The 12,024-nt window shown below is 43.6% G+C and overlaps 1 protein-coding gene across 2 annotated transcripts in view; it reads right to left on the reverse strand.

Annotated features, from left to right (window-relative positions):
• Positions 1–12,024, reverse strand: part of ETV6 (ETS variant transcription factor 6) — a 255,051-nt gene that overhangs the window by 65,105 nt on the left and 177,922 nt on the right. For both annotated transcript variants that reach the window (XM_069628721.1, XM_069628720.1), the window contains exons 3-4: positions 7,697–7,861; positions 4,848–4,985 (exon numbers count right to left, since the gene is read on the reverse strand). In XM_069628721.1, coding sequence (XP_069484822.1) covers positions 4,848–4,985; positions 7,697–7,861 — 303 coding nt within the window. The remainder of the gene's footprint in view (positions 1–4,847; positions 4,986–7,696; positions 7,862–12,024) is intronic.

The following is a 12,024-nucleotide window of genomic DNA, read 5'->3' on the forward strand; positions in this document are numbered from 1 at the left end:
AATGAGTCAACAGCAGTGGCTACTACAAGAAGTTTAAACTGTGAGCCCAATTATCCATACTGCAAATTGCCGGGTGCTAAATCTAGTTGTGGTGCTGTGCAAAAAGTAATCAAAGATGATGGAGCTAAAGGGAGAGTTACACTATAGTTTTACTTTAAGTGCATTGCAAAAACTAATAACAATATAGTACAACTTATATTTGCTAAATTTTTCATGTTTTCTATTATAGCATGAGCTATAGCTTGTGAGAGCGTGAAGCACTTTATAGTAGAAAATAGTGCTGCAAAACTTTACAGTGTACAGAGATTTGTAAATCGCGGAAAAGTGATATAGATGACCACACGTTCTACAATAAGGATACATTTGTGGAGTAAAGTCTGTGGCTTAATCAATAATAGATTGTGGGCAGAAAGCTGAAGTGCAGAGTCATCATTACTTAACACTTATCACATACACAGAGCTATGATATGGTTAAGGTTGTAACAGGAAATCCGCATAGCGCAGTGCTGTAAAGATTATGTGTTGCCTGAAAGAACCAATACTTGGTTGCATCATGGTAACAGGTGGTTGATGAGCAGATATGGACTAGTGGTTAAGTCATGGATCCAGAAACGAGGAGGGTTGGGTTCTGATCCCAGTTCTGGGATTTCTCTCAAATTGCTTGATTCAGAGGAAATCACTATTTCCCTGTGCCTCAAATATGTGCAATCTAAAAAAAAGCTGCACAGTCCGTTGTCTGGTATTGTCACTAATAACAGGTTTATGTGTCCTGCGTGATATGATATGGCATTTGTAATGCGCCTATACATAAGTGTTTCAAGGCGCGACGAGGCAAGGAAGGAGGAACAGAGGGAGGACAGAGACAACGATCTTACTAGGCCAAGTGACATTGAGATCACGCAAGTGCAGGGTAGAGGGAGGGGAAAAGTGCCCCGGAAAAGGGGAGGGGGCAGTGCTGTACATGGGATCAAAATAATAACAAGAAGTGCGCCCAGCAGGTGGCTGGTGCAAGGGTAAGTGCAGACAGCAGGTGTCCAAAAGTGCAGGTAGCGGGGACTGTAGAATTACAGATACAAACACAAGTGCAAAGGTTGCCAGGAGGCAGTGCGGGTGTGCAACTGGGCGGGTAGGGACCTGGGCCCGAAATCAGAGGGTAGCCAGGTGACCAGTGCAGTATCAGACAGGAAATCAGCAGGGGAGAGGAAGAGAGAAGGCAGAAGCAAAGAGGAAGGTCTTGAGGTGCTTCCTGGAGATGGTTCTCCTCAAGTTTCAGAGAGGCAGGGAGGCTGTTCCAGAGGGAGGCCCCAGTCTAAGAAAGATCTACCACCAACTTGTTGCTTGGAGAAGCAACTGACCCTGAGGGAGTTGGAGGAGCAAAAAGCTTGAATAGGAAGGCATGTACGAAGAGAGAGTTGAGGGCCCAGGCCGCAGAAGGCCTTGTGGATAATGAAGAGGGTCTTAAAGTTGTGTTGACTGCCATGGTTCTTTACTGGTTCTCCAGTTTTTGGCCGGATTTGGAGGGAGCAGTAAAAAAGTGTTAGATCGAGGACCCCTCTTGAGACCAGCCTTGCAGTTCCTGTTAGACAAACTGTTGTAACTCTGACCCATATCGCACTCTCTGATTAAGGCTGTGCTCTCCATTCACACACTGAGGATGGAACCTTACTTCTAGTTGCCCATCTGCTGATCTTTTCAACTTCTGCTCTCAGAGGTGCTTATTTCCAGAAGAATAATGCCAGCCTTGTGGCAGCTTGCCAAGCCACTTTGCTGGTGGGCTATTGGGGTTCTGCATTCCCGCTCCGACCAGTTCGGTCACCAGTATCTGTTTACAGTTGGTCCTTCGTAGCTTCACTTAAGGTTGGTGTCATCACTTTGATTAGCTATATAACTCAGTAGGTGTTGTCTCTGTGTGAATATTACACTTTTCCAATGATACCTATACAACCCTAAACTCTACCAGGTAGCCAAAGCAGGGCGATTGTCTTTGGTGGAGTCTTGTCAGAGTGTCCTACATAGAGACCTGTGTAGTCATCAGAGTTGGGTACCACGATACTGCCTCCAGGCACAGTTTGAACAATTTCAGTGTGGTCTGAAATTTGTTATTTTCCCTATGCACCTACAGTGCAATAGCCTACACCAAACATCCCCTTCTCTCTTTAGGGCCTGGTCATGTTTTTGAGCGACATTTGTTTGTAAAAGTGAAATTGGCTGCTTAAAACCTTAGTTGTAACATCCCAGATGGGTTTTTTTCTTGTTCCTCATTTTTCTTCATACTTCTTATGCAACAAACCTGTCTAAATGGCTTTCCTTCATCTACAAATGTACAGTTTCATATGAAACACAGCTGCAGTGTAACAGTGCAGTGCATTGTAGATACACATACAAATAAACACACACACACCTACCAGGCCTAACTTTATGATGAGCCTTATTACAATTACTTTTGATTAATATTGTGGCAACACGACATGTAACCCAAAAACAGAGTTAATTACCCACAAATATGTCCAAACTACCTTGCTAATCCAGTCTTAGAAATCATGTTTCTTGGTCAAGTCGTACAAAAGAAAGTTATTGTACAAATGTTCTGAGCTGCCAATAAATGCTGCAACTGAAATTATCTCATGCTTGTTTTATACTCTACAGGAAACAATAAAGTTTGGGCATGACCACGGGTGCAGAACTTGCCTTGCCCACCATGGAGACACCAGCAAAGGATGAAGACCAAGCGCCACAGGCTGCATGCTGCTCTGCAGGGAAAGCTCTTTTAGACCTGCATATGGGCACCGATCGGACCAATGAAGTGCGCTCCTACAACAGATGTGCCACAGAGAAAGTGCCTGTGGGCATTTATCCAATATGGGGGTGGGTCGGGTTCCACTTCCCATGATTTTGATTTGAAGATAGCTAAAACACCAAGAGTGGTGGCCTTCGCAGGTTCTTCATAATAACAGGTGCTGTAGGCCCGCCTCCTGTTTTGATGTTACCTATCGGAAGTTGAGGATGCCTTCATCTTGCTGAAACCTGCCCACGGTTGGCATGGTATGGAGGCAGAGGCACACCAGTCTGGTGAACTCCTTACGACATTAATCTCTAGGCCATTGACGTTGCCTGCAGGGACACTATAAACTGTGGAGTAACACAGACACAAATTATGAGAGAAGCAGTTCCCACACCTGTTCATGTTCATTCCCTCTGCCTTGCCGGGAGGACTCCGGAAAAGAAATTCAAAGCTTAAAAATAACTGCAATGGTTCAGAGAGGCGGCTGAAAAGGGGATTAAGTGTTCTAGTCATTTGAAGAGCCCCGGGCCCTCTGGCGAGACTTTGAACTGCTCCCAAAAGGATTTATCTAGGTACCTCCAGATGAGGCATGTGTTGGAGACCAAAGCCAGGAATGCTTCTCCTCTCACAACCCAAGTCACCGTTTCCACCTCACACAATTTATATACTTATAGGGAGTATTGCTCACTTGATGAGACTTTACAATAGGTGGATGGGAGGATGACCATTACCTATGCTATGAGATGAGAAGACTGGAGCTATATCTTTACGGAACCCTCCCGGGGAGGGGGCCATGGGGGTGTTGGACTGTAAAGGCTGACCCCGAAGATGATCCTATTTGGATACTATGCAGATAACTCTAGGAACACAACATTGATGCTTTACACAGGATTTATGGTGGTAAAAAAGAAACCTAACCAAGATGTGGAAAGATTGTCAAGCCCTAGGCCTAGACGGTTGGGTGAAAGCGATGAGCAGATTGGGGCTATTGAATGAAGTATACTTTCAGAAATAGGGGCTTGCCCCAGCTGTGGGCAAGGCGTAAGGAGGAGGTGGTTCGATAAGGCTGTTGGGAGGAAAAGCTTGGAGAGAGGGTTATCCGGAGGCGAACGAGCGAGGGAACACCATTACTTTGGACATGGTCATTGTTGGCCATGATGGTTGGTGGGATGATAAAAGGAGGGCTCACTAAATCAGAGAGCGTGGACTGGGGTATAGATATTGTTATGGCGACGGTTGCTTGAAACAGACTAAAAAGAAGTTCTAAAACATATTGCAAAGGCTATCATTAGTTGTAAATAAGTTTAAATGTTGAGCTAAGTGGTTTGGCAGCTGTTCAGCAACTTGTCAGCACCTGGAGGAAAAATGCCCACCTAGGAAAGGTTGGCCAGGACTGGCACAGGAACATGCTGTTAAATGTCAGTCTGTTGTATGCTTTGACGGATGTTGAATGCTGGGGGAAAGTGATGCCAGACATTTATGGAACCCTTTGCCCTCCTAGTTACCTACAGAACAGGCTTTTCCACTGTACCCTGCTTGCACCCCGATTCACTTCCCTCCAACCCCCCCATAAGATGCCCTCACTGTTCTCTGAAGTCCTTAGAGACAATACCCAAGCAGAGCCTATGCTTTGCCTCTGATAAGATCAGATGGGCTGAAAGATCAGTCGTCATTGTGTGGCCAACCCACGAAAGAGAGACAGTGAGAAAGACAAAGAGAAAGAGAACTTCTCAACATTTGCAAAACTGGTCATGCCGCATACGAAATCAAGGACACCTGTCAAAGAGGTCATTTAAAGTGCAAAGATTGCACATTGTGTTATTCACTGAATTAGGGGGGTTCCTAATGTTGCAACGAAAAAAAGAACATGTTATGCTATTGGAAAGGCGGCAGATCCTGTAAAGGAGGAAACCAGATTATGGCGAGGGGGGATATTGTTCCAACTGCTAAAGTGAGGGGCACAGTTGCATCGCTACTGCCCATACAGCAACCTTTTTTTTGCCGCTATTTGGTAGGGTTCACTCTTGAGATTTGCAACAGTTAAGAAACCCAGCAACTGTTTTACCTTCATCGTGGTTCTGGTGTAAGATGACATCAGAATGCGTAGCATGGAGCGAGTTCCCAGGATGGTAGAACGGCGTAAAGAGCATTCGAGTTTTCCTCTGTTTCAGGACATACTGCAGCAGTTCATACAGAACATCACCTGGGGAGGAAGAGGACAACAGAAGACATTCAGTGCACACAGCAGCAGCGGGAGCAAGCCTGGTGATGGGAGTGATCAGAGGAATGTCACATGCGTCTGTCAAGAGAAGAGACAAGAACACTAGGGGCCTCATTACACGGTAGGCAGTAAGGGTTTACCGGTGCTGGTATTTTACCGGTACCGGTAAATCCTTACCGCCTTACTACGAGGTCCCTTTGCGGGTTGGGGAATTTAACGCCTGCTTTTTGCAGGCGTTAAAAACCAACCCGCAACGGGACCAGTGGAGCTAATTATGGTACCGCAATTTGCGGTACCGTAATTAGCGCCTTCCCCATTCCCATAGAGCCCTATGGGGCAAAAATGGGAATGGGGAAGGGCAATGGTGGAAGGGGGAATTACCGCCCCACCAACCTTGGAATGGGGCGGTAATTCCCCTTTCCTCCAAGGCGGTACTGGTAAATTACCGGCATGAACCATGGCGCTAATAGCGCCATGGTTTACCGCCTACCGTGTAATGAGGCCCTAGGAGTGTGACCGTTTTCTTCAAGCTGAGGATGCTGAAATACGGTGGCAAAGGGATTGTGTGTTGTGTACGTTAGCCGATGCTGTGTGGTGTCCCGTCAATAGCTAGATTCCAGAGTTTTGAACCATGAATTCTTTGCATACAGGAAAACAAGTGCCGAGATTATGGATCCATTTGATAATAAATTTCAACTTCGGTAATCAAGTATAGGTTCCTGTGCAAAAGGAAAATATTCGTACTAAAGCAGTCTGTGCTGAAGACTCATAGTAAAGCAGAGGAAAGGTGCAAATATGTTTTGCCAGCTGTCCTCTGAGCGGCAAGCAAATAACCACAGAGGACTTGACGGTCATCAACATAGAAAACAGACTCGGAAATGATGATGCTGCGCAGCACCGCAAGGTACGTTTCTTTTCTTTTTTTTTTAAACTGAACGCCATCTGCACCCGTGCAGGAAACCACATGGTGCAAATGTCCACAATAATTGGGAACCCGGTTATTTCGTTTGTGATTTTCAACTTGGGTGCCGGGCCTTTACCACCCGGTAAAACCCAGGTTTATCATCATTCTGGGCATATTCAAACTCTTCCGCCACTCTCAACCAAATTCCCCTTTTCTGGTCATCACCCAGGGGTGGACTGGCCTATAGGGAACTCTGGAGATTTCCCGGTAGGCCTCTGCAACCTGGGCTTCTTCTCTGTGTGGTATTTTCCAATTTTTGCCATGGGAAAAGGGTTGGGCTTGCTGGAAATGTGTAATATGGGGCCACTTTTGAAAACTATTTCCAGGGCCTCTTACATTTGGGGACTGATTCATCCAGTCTAGTTGTTACTGGTGAGCCGTTGGAATACCTTTGCTGGCATACTTGGTTGGTTTGTTTATTGGGCCTAACTCTGAACACTGATGAAAGCAGTTCATCCCCCGAAAGAAGCAGTACGACACATGGCGAGATAACCTGTTAGAAGTGTTGGTAAGCAAAAGCATTTCCTAGTGAAATGTTTAGCTGCACGAGGAAAGATCATTGACTTGCATTTGAACCGCCTCAAATAAGAAACCACCTTGCGCTACTGTTCTGGCTTAATTAATTTGTTATCAAATGAACTCTATTGCATAGATGTAACTGGTGACATTCTGTTTTGACTTTCTACTCCTTTTTATAACCTTCTGCACGATATGAATAAGGGTTATCTGCACCACGTATATTTTAATCCAAACTCTGTAATTCACTTAATGTGTTTACTATAGAAATTCTTGTGAGAAGAAAAGTTTCGTTTTGGAGCCTTGTGTTAAGCAATCCCTTTCCTGAGGGGACAGGAAGCCAACAGCAACATTAAACGTCATAACCAAAGTAATGCTGACGGTTTCACAACTAGGGAGACCCCCCTCTGAATCACAAGTCAAACTCCAGGCCCAACATCATCACTTCATTGAGAACCGCAACTGAGAGTTGAAATACTTTCCGATGCGGGGCCAGGCAGATATGGCAAACGTGGAACCATTTGTTTGAATAGCGACACACTTTTCAGGAATAGTGGGGTGCTAGACAGTACTTAAGCAAGCATCACACAATGTGAGTAATACTGCTCACATGTACTTCTTGGGCTTCCGTAGTCACGCTCGTGTGTGAGACACAGAAGATCTATTTGAGCACTGCACTGCAGCTCATCAGATGGAGTTCAATAAAATAGCAAGAACATTGAAGGCCTGCCTCAACGTATGGGTATTTAAGTGCAGAGTGTACTTACTACAGGCAGCTGAATTAGTCTGTGAATTAGAATCGGCCTTCAAATGTATGAAGGCACATTTTAATTAAAGAAACTACACAAACCTGCAACAGCAAAAAAGCCTTTTGGGGAAAAGAGGCACAAAGGGGAAGAGTGCATAGAGTTAGGGAGCAAAAATAGCAAAGAGGGAGAGAGAGAGATTTTCTTTTGTTCCACACGGTTTTATTCTCGCTTTAAAAACGGTTTTCCAGTGTGACAGATTATCAACTTCACTGTAAAGGCCAAACCAACCTCTGCTTTCATGATCATGGCTTGGAGGGCACGCGCACTTTAACATTCCATTTTAGCTTCAGTGAAATGGAGGGGAGCATCGCTATGCCTTTGTGCACGCACACTTTTCCTTTGAAAGTGGCCACTGCCATGCCAAACTCAGCGTGCACTGTAATCTGCAGTTATACGTGCCTTACCAGCATGAGGAGAGCGGAACCGGAAATCCTCCTTAGTCAGCAGCAGCAAGGCTTTCCCGTTCATCTCAAAGGTGTCGCTGTCGATGGCCCGCAAAGAGAACTCCTTTTCGGCCCACTTCAACCACTGGGCTACGTCATCCCTGCTCCAGTACACCGGCTGCAAACCTGCAACACAATACACACATGATGTTAAAGAAAATGCTTTTGTTTACACACTCTTCACCAGATAAGAAGTTTCCTCCACTTTCTTTAGGGTAAAGAAATACCAGTTACTGGTCAGTAGTAGCAGTAATTCTTTATTAGTTAGGCTTTCTCCATTAAAACACAAACAATATTAATACAATATAGTAATAAAAGCGACACTATAATCCAAACCATCAATCTTTATGCATGGAAGGGGGCAGCAAATTCAAGTACACAGATAATTGATAAAGTTGTAGTGTCAAACGACTAAAATTACAAAGTGTGATTGTTTGCTAAAATATCCTGATAAACTCTTCCCTTGCATACATAAATTAAAAATATAACTCGCGTCATTATAGTTAATTATAAAAAAAAATAATGCATCTTGGTAGGTTCTAATTTTGGCCTTCTTAAAATTGGGTTTGAGCTACTTTTTCCAATGGTCTCTATAATTCTTACAGATTAGCAGGCAATGCCCTAGGTCTTCATCGGCTCTCATTGCACTATCACATTATGGGGATACAACGCCCCCCACTTTCCAATTACCACAGACATTTAGTGGCGGCACAGTGAGTCTAAGCATCAACATGCATTTCCTGCCAGCATGTCATTTGATCTTGCATATTTCTCCCTCTACTTTTGCAAACTCTGGTGGGGATAAATCCTTCACTTCATGATAGCCCTCCCTGGCTAAAAGGAAGCAACCCTCCTTGTACCATGTGCAGTTCCTTTTTTGATTCCGAGCGTCTCTGCCAGAGCATTTTGTAATTCTTTAGATCTAAAACATGAGTCTTCAAAAAGAATGTGCCCACGGTAGCTATATTTGGCACCAACAATTCCAACCTAATTGCACTATTGGGTGCTCCCAATGGAAGGCCCGATTGGGCCACTATCAATTGATCACAGTTAGCATAGCCCCAAATTTCGCTCCCACAGAGAAGCATTGTCCCCACTTTAGCCCTATATACTTCTAGGCATTTCTTCAACATGCCGGCTCCACATTTATAATAGAACCTCAACAGTCCTCCCAACCTAGATTTCGCTTTTGCAGCGGTAACTAATATGAGAGGCCCAGTTTCCAGTCCTACCAAAAGTGAACCCAAGTTACAAAATTAGCTCACAACCTCCATTTTCTTTAACCATCAAGTGCCACGCATATATATTCAAGTTTAAATCTTTTCTGTGAAAGCAACATTCTGCATACTCCAGACTCCTTTGGAGCCCCCCTCACCCCCAACCTCTCCCCCGGTGTGAAATCCAGTTGTGCGGTATGATCAGCAAACAGAAGTGATCCATAAGACACATTGCAGAGAATAGGAGGGAGGGTTCTAGACCCACTCAATTCGGGGCTAAAATCTGATAAAAAGAGAATGAATAGAAAAGGGGGCAACAAGCACCCTTGTTTGACACCCTTATTAGTTAAACAGTTCAGTGTATAATCCCCCTTGACGGGCAGCAAAAAGGTGCATAGGTGTCTAAGAAGCATGCTTGTATTAGGTTTAAAACACATTTAGGCCCCTTAAGATTTTCCAACTTCCTCCTCCATAGGATATTCCCATCTATGGAGTCGAAAACCTTTTCCAAATATAGAAAAGCAACATACAATTTCCCCCCTCTAATGTTACAGTACTTTTCTATTAAGAGATTCAAAATAAGGCAATGATCAAGTGTGGAAAAACCCTTTCTAAATCCAGTTTGAGTAGCATTTACAATATTACTGTTCTCGGCCTATTCCTCAAGCGTATACATTTTGCTATTTGCCGGGTCCAACAGGGAGAAGGGGTGATAACAGTTGGGGTCCTCAGTAGAGCCTCTCTCAAAAATTGGAACAATAAGGCTTCCACTCCACGATGTTGGTGTAACTCCATCTAAACAGATAGCATTAAAGAGGTGGGTAAGTAGAGGTCTCCACCAGTCAGGACCATGTATAATCATTGGAGCGGAAACGGTCTGGTGGGAAGTGTAACTTGCACCTCGGAGAAAACGATTTCACATCCCTTGAAGAATTTCCCCGATTCAGTGGTGCCCGTCCCTGGATTAAAAAAGATTGTTGGGAAGTGTTTGGTCAATTTTTCTGGGGTGATAACATCCTCAGAGGCCCCACCAAGGTTGTCCAAGCCTTCTGCCACTAATTTTCAGAAGTTTTAAAGATCTTTTTTAAGACAGCATTCTTCGTGATGTTCCAGAGACTAATTGACTGGTCAGTGGTTAGCAATGCCTGCATCCATTGCCTGCATATGGCACTTCAGCACTCAAACAGATAGGGTTTTAATGGCACTGTGTCCAAGAATGAATGCAATTTAGCACCTTTTGAGCGTTACATGCCACCACCAAGAGATGAAACAGGCTTAGCCACTACGCACTACCTTGGGCAATGCAGGCGAGAGCTCCTTTATTGCATTTGGCCACAACTATCTTGAATCGTTCTCCAAATAGCACAGTCCCTTTTTTTTATTAAAGAAAACAAAGTAGAATGGGTCATCATTATCCATTGCATGGATGTTGGTGCATGCTCCAAATTTCCTCTGCACCTCCCCCACATCCGTCAATGGTTTCTTTTAGACCACTGTTGAAATGTGTGCATCAGGAATTTTAGGTCATTTTGTATGTTCTTTTTAACAACAGTGTTGCAAATGTTTGAGGATGCCAACATCAGGCTTTTAAGCCTTCCGTCAGTAGGTTTAGATGTTTTATTCTTGGAAAATGTATTTTTTAGTGGTGTTCTGGTCATCTAAAATGCTTCTGATAGTCACATAACCATGAATTTGAATCTTTAGAATTGTAAAATTGTAAATTCGGCAAATCTACTTTTTCATTGCAGGGTCTGATTGAGGTTTAAGAGCTGTATTACATAAGCTGTACAGACAGTAAATTGGGTGTTTGCACTTTGCACCCTGACCCAATTTCCAGTTACAAAAAGGGTGCAGCTCTTTTGTTGTGGTAGAGATGCTAACTTCTCATCTGGTCATTCACAAGTTGTTCCCAAAAAGTGCATGGGACATTTTGCATTTCTGCATGTTTCCATTAGAATAGTATGTAAGAGAGAGTAAAGAAGCACAAGAAGACAATATAACTATATGCATCCCATTTGCACTTTAGGTGAGACTTTTTCAGTCTTCATTTTGAATTTAGACCTTGTAAATAGAAATAAATCTGCTCAACAGGCACCAACTTTAGAAAGTCTATTCATGCAAAAAAAAAAATGAGCATCGATTCTTAGAATGGGCTGCATACCAACCCATACTACAGATCAACAACCATTAACCCTGTATGATCAGATTAAATCCAATGTTCACTTTATTATATTCAAATTTCCACCTGAAAACCTTCGACTAAATGCTAAATTCAGACTTGCAGTATTTGCATTGTCCTGTAGTTGTACTTAGTATGAGCACTCTATGCTTTCATGGGAAAGGAATACACTGTTAGATGTTTTTAATGTGTTGGTGACCGATGTTTATACATTTATAGTGAGATCACTGCATTTCTACCAGCAATGACTTCATAAATTAGAAAATCCAAACAATGTAAATTACAACATGTGTTTCCTGCATTAAAGTCTGTGTTTTGCAATCAAGTTGGCAAGTATGTCGGCAGCTGTACTTTCCCCGAACTGGCCAAGTGACGAGAAACTTCACAATAAGACAGTCGGGACTAGAAATCCTAGTCTGTTGCTGAGAAGGCATAACACATCCTTACTTGGATGTCACTCCTCACCCCAGGGAGACTACAGAACTGGGGCTCGGGTATTATAGAGTATTTGCAGAAACCCCAGCCCTTGAGAAGCTGGTGAAACAAGGTTTCAGAAACGTCCCTCTGCATAGACAGCAGTGATGATATCTGTCATTCGGGAAATATCAAAAGCAGCATGAATAAAAGTTACAAAATAACTAGTGAGAATTTTCCTCCTGTAGAAAATCCCATGTATTTCTTCCCAGTAAGACAGCTGTGGAGGAACATTCCTACAAGCATCCTGCAAATAAAGGCAGGGATATTCAAGACTATGAGAAAATAATGCTGCCTGCATACTTGCAGAGAGCAAACAATCAGTACCTCATACGATCAATGTCATCCACCCTGGAAGACCCATCCTGGTCCTGAGATACCTCTTCACTTGCCCTGGATAATTGGCACCTGCTTTTAAT

This window comes from Ambystoma mexicanum, chromosome 12 (assembly GCF_040938575.1).
Source record: "Ambystoma mexicanum isolate Mex_15411 chromosome 12, UKY_AmexF1_1, whole genome shotgun sequence".
NCBI lineage: Eukaryota > Metazoa > Chordata > Amphibia > Caudata > Ambystomatidae > Ambystoma > Ambystoma mexicanum.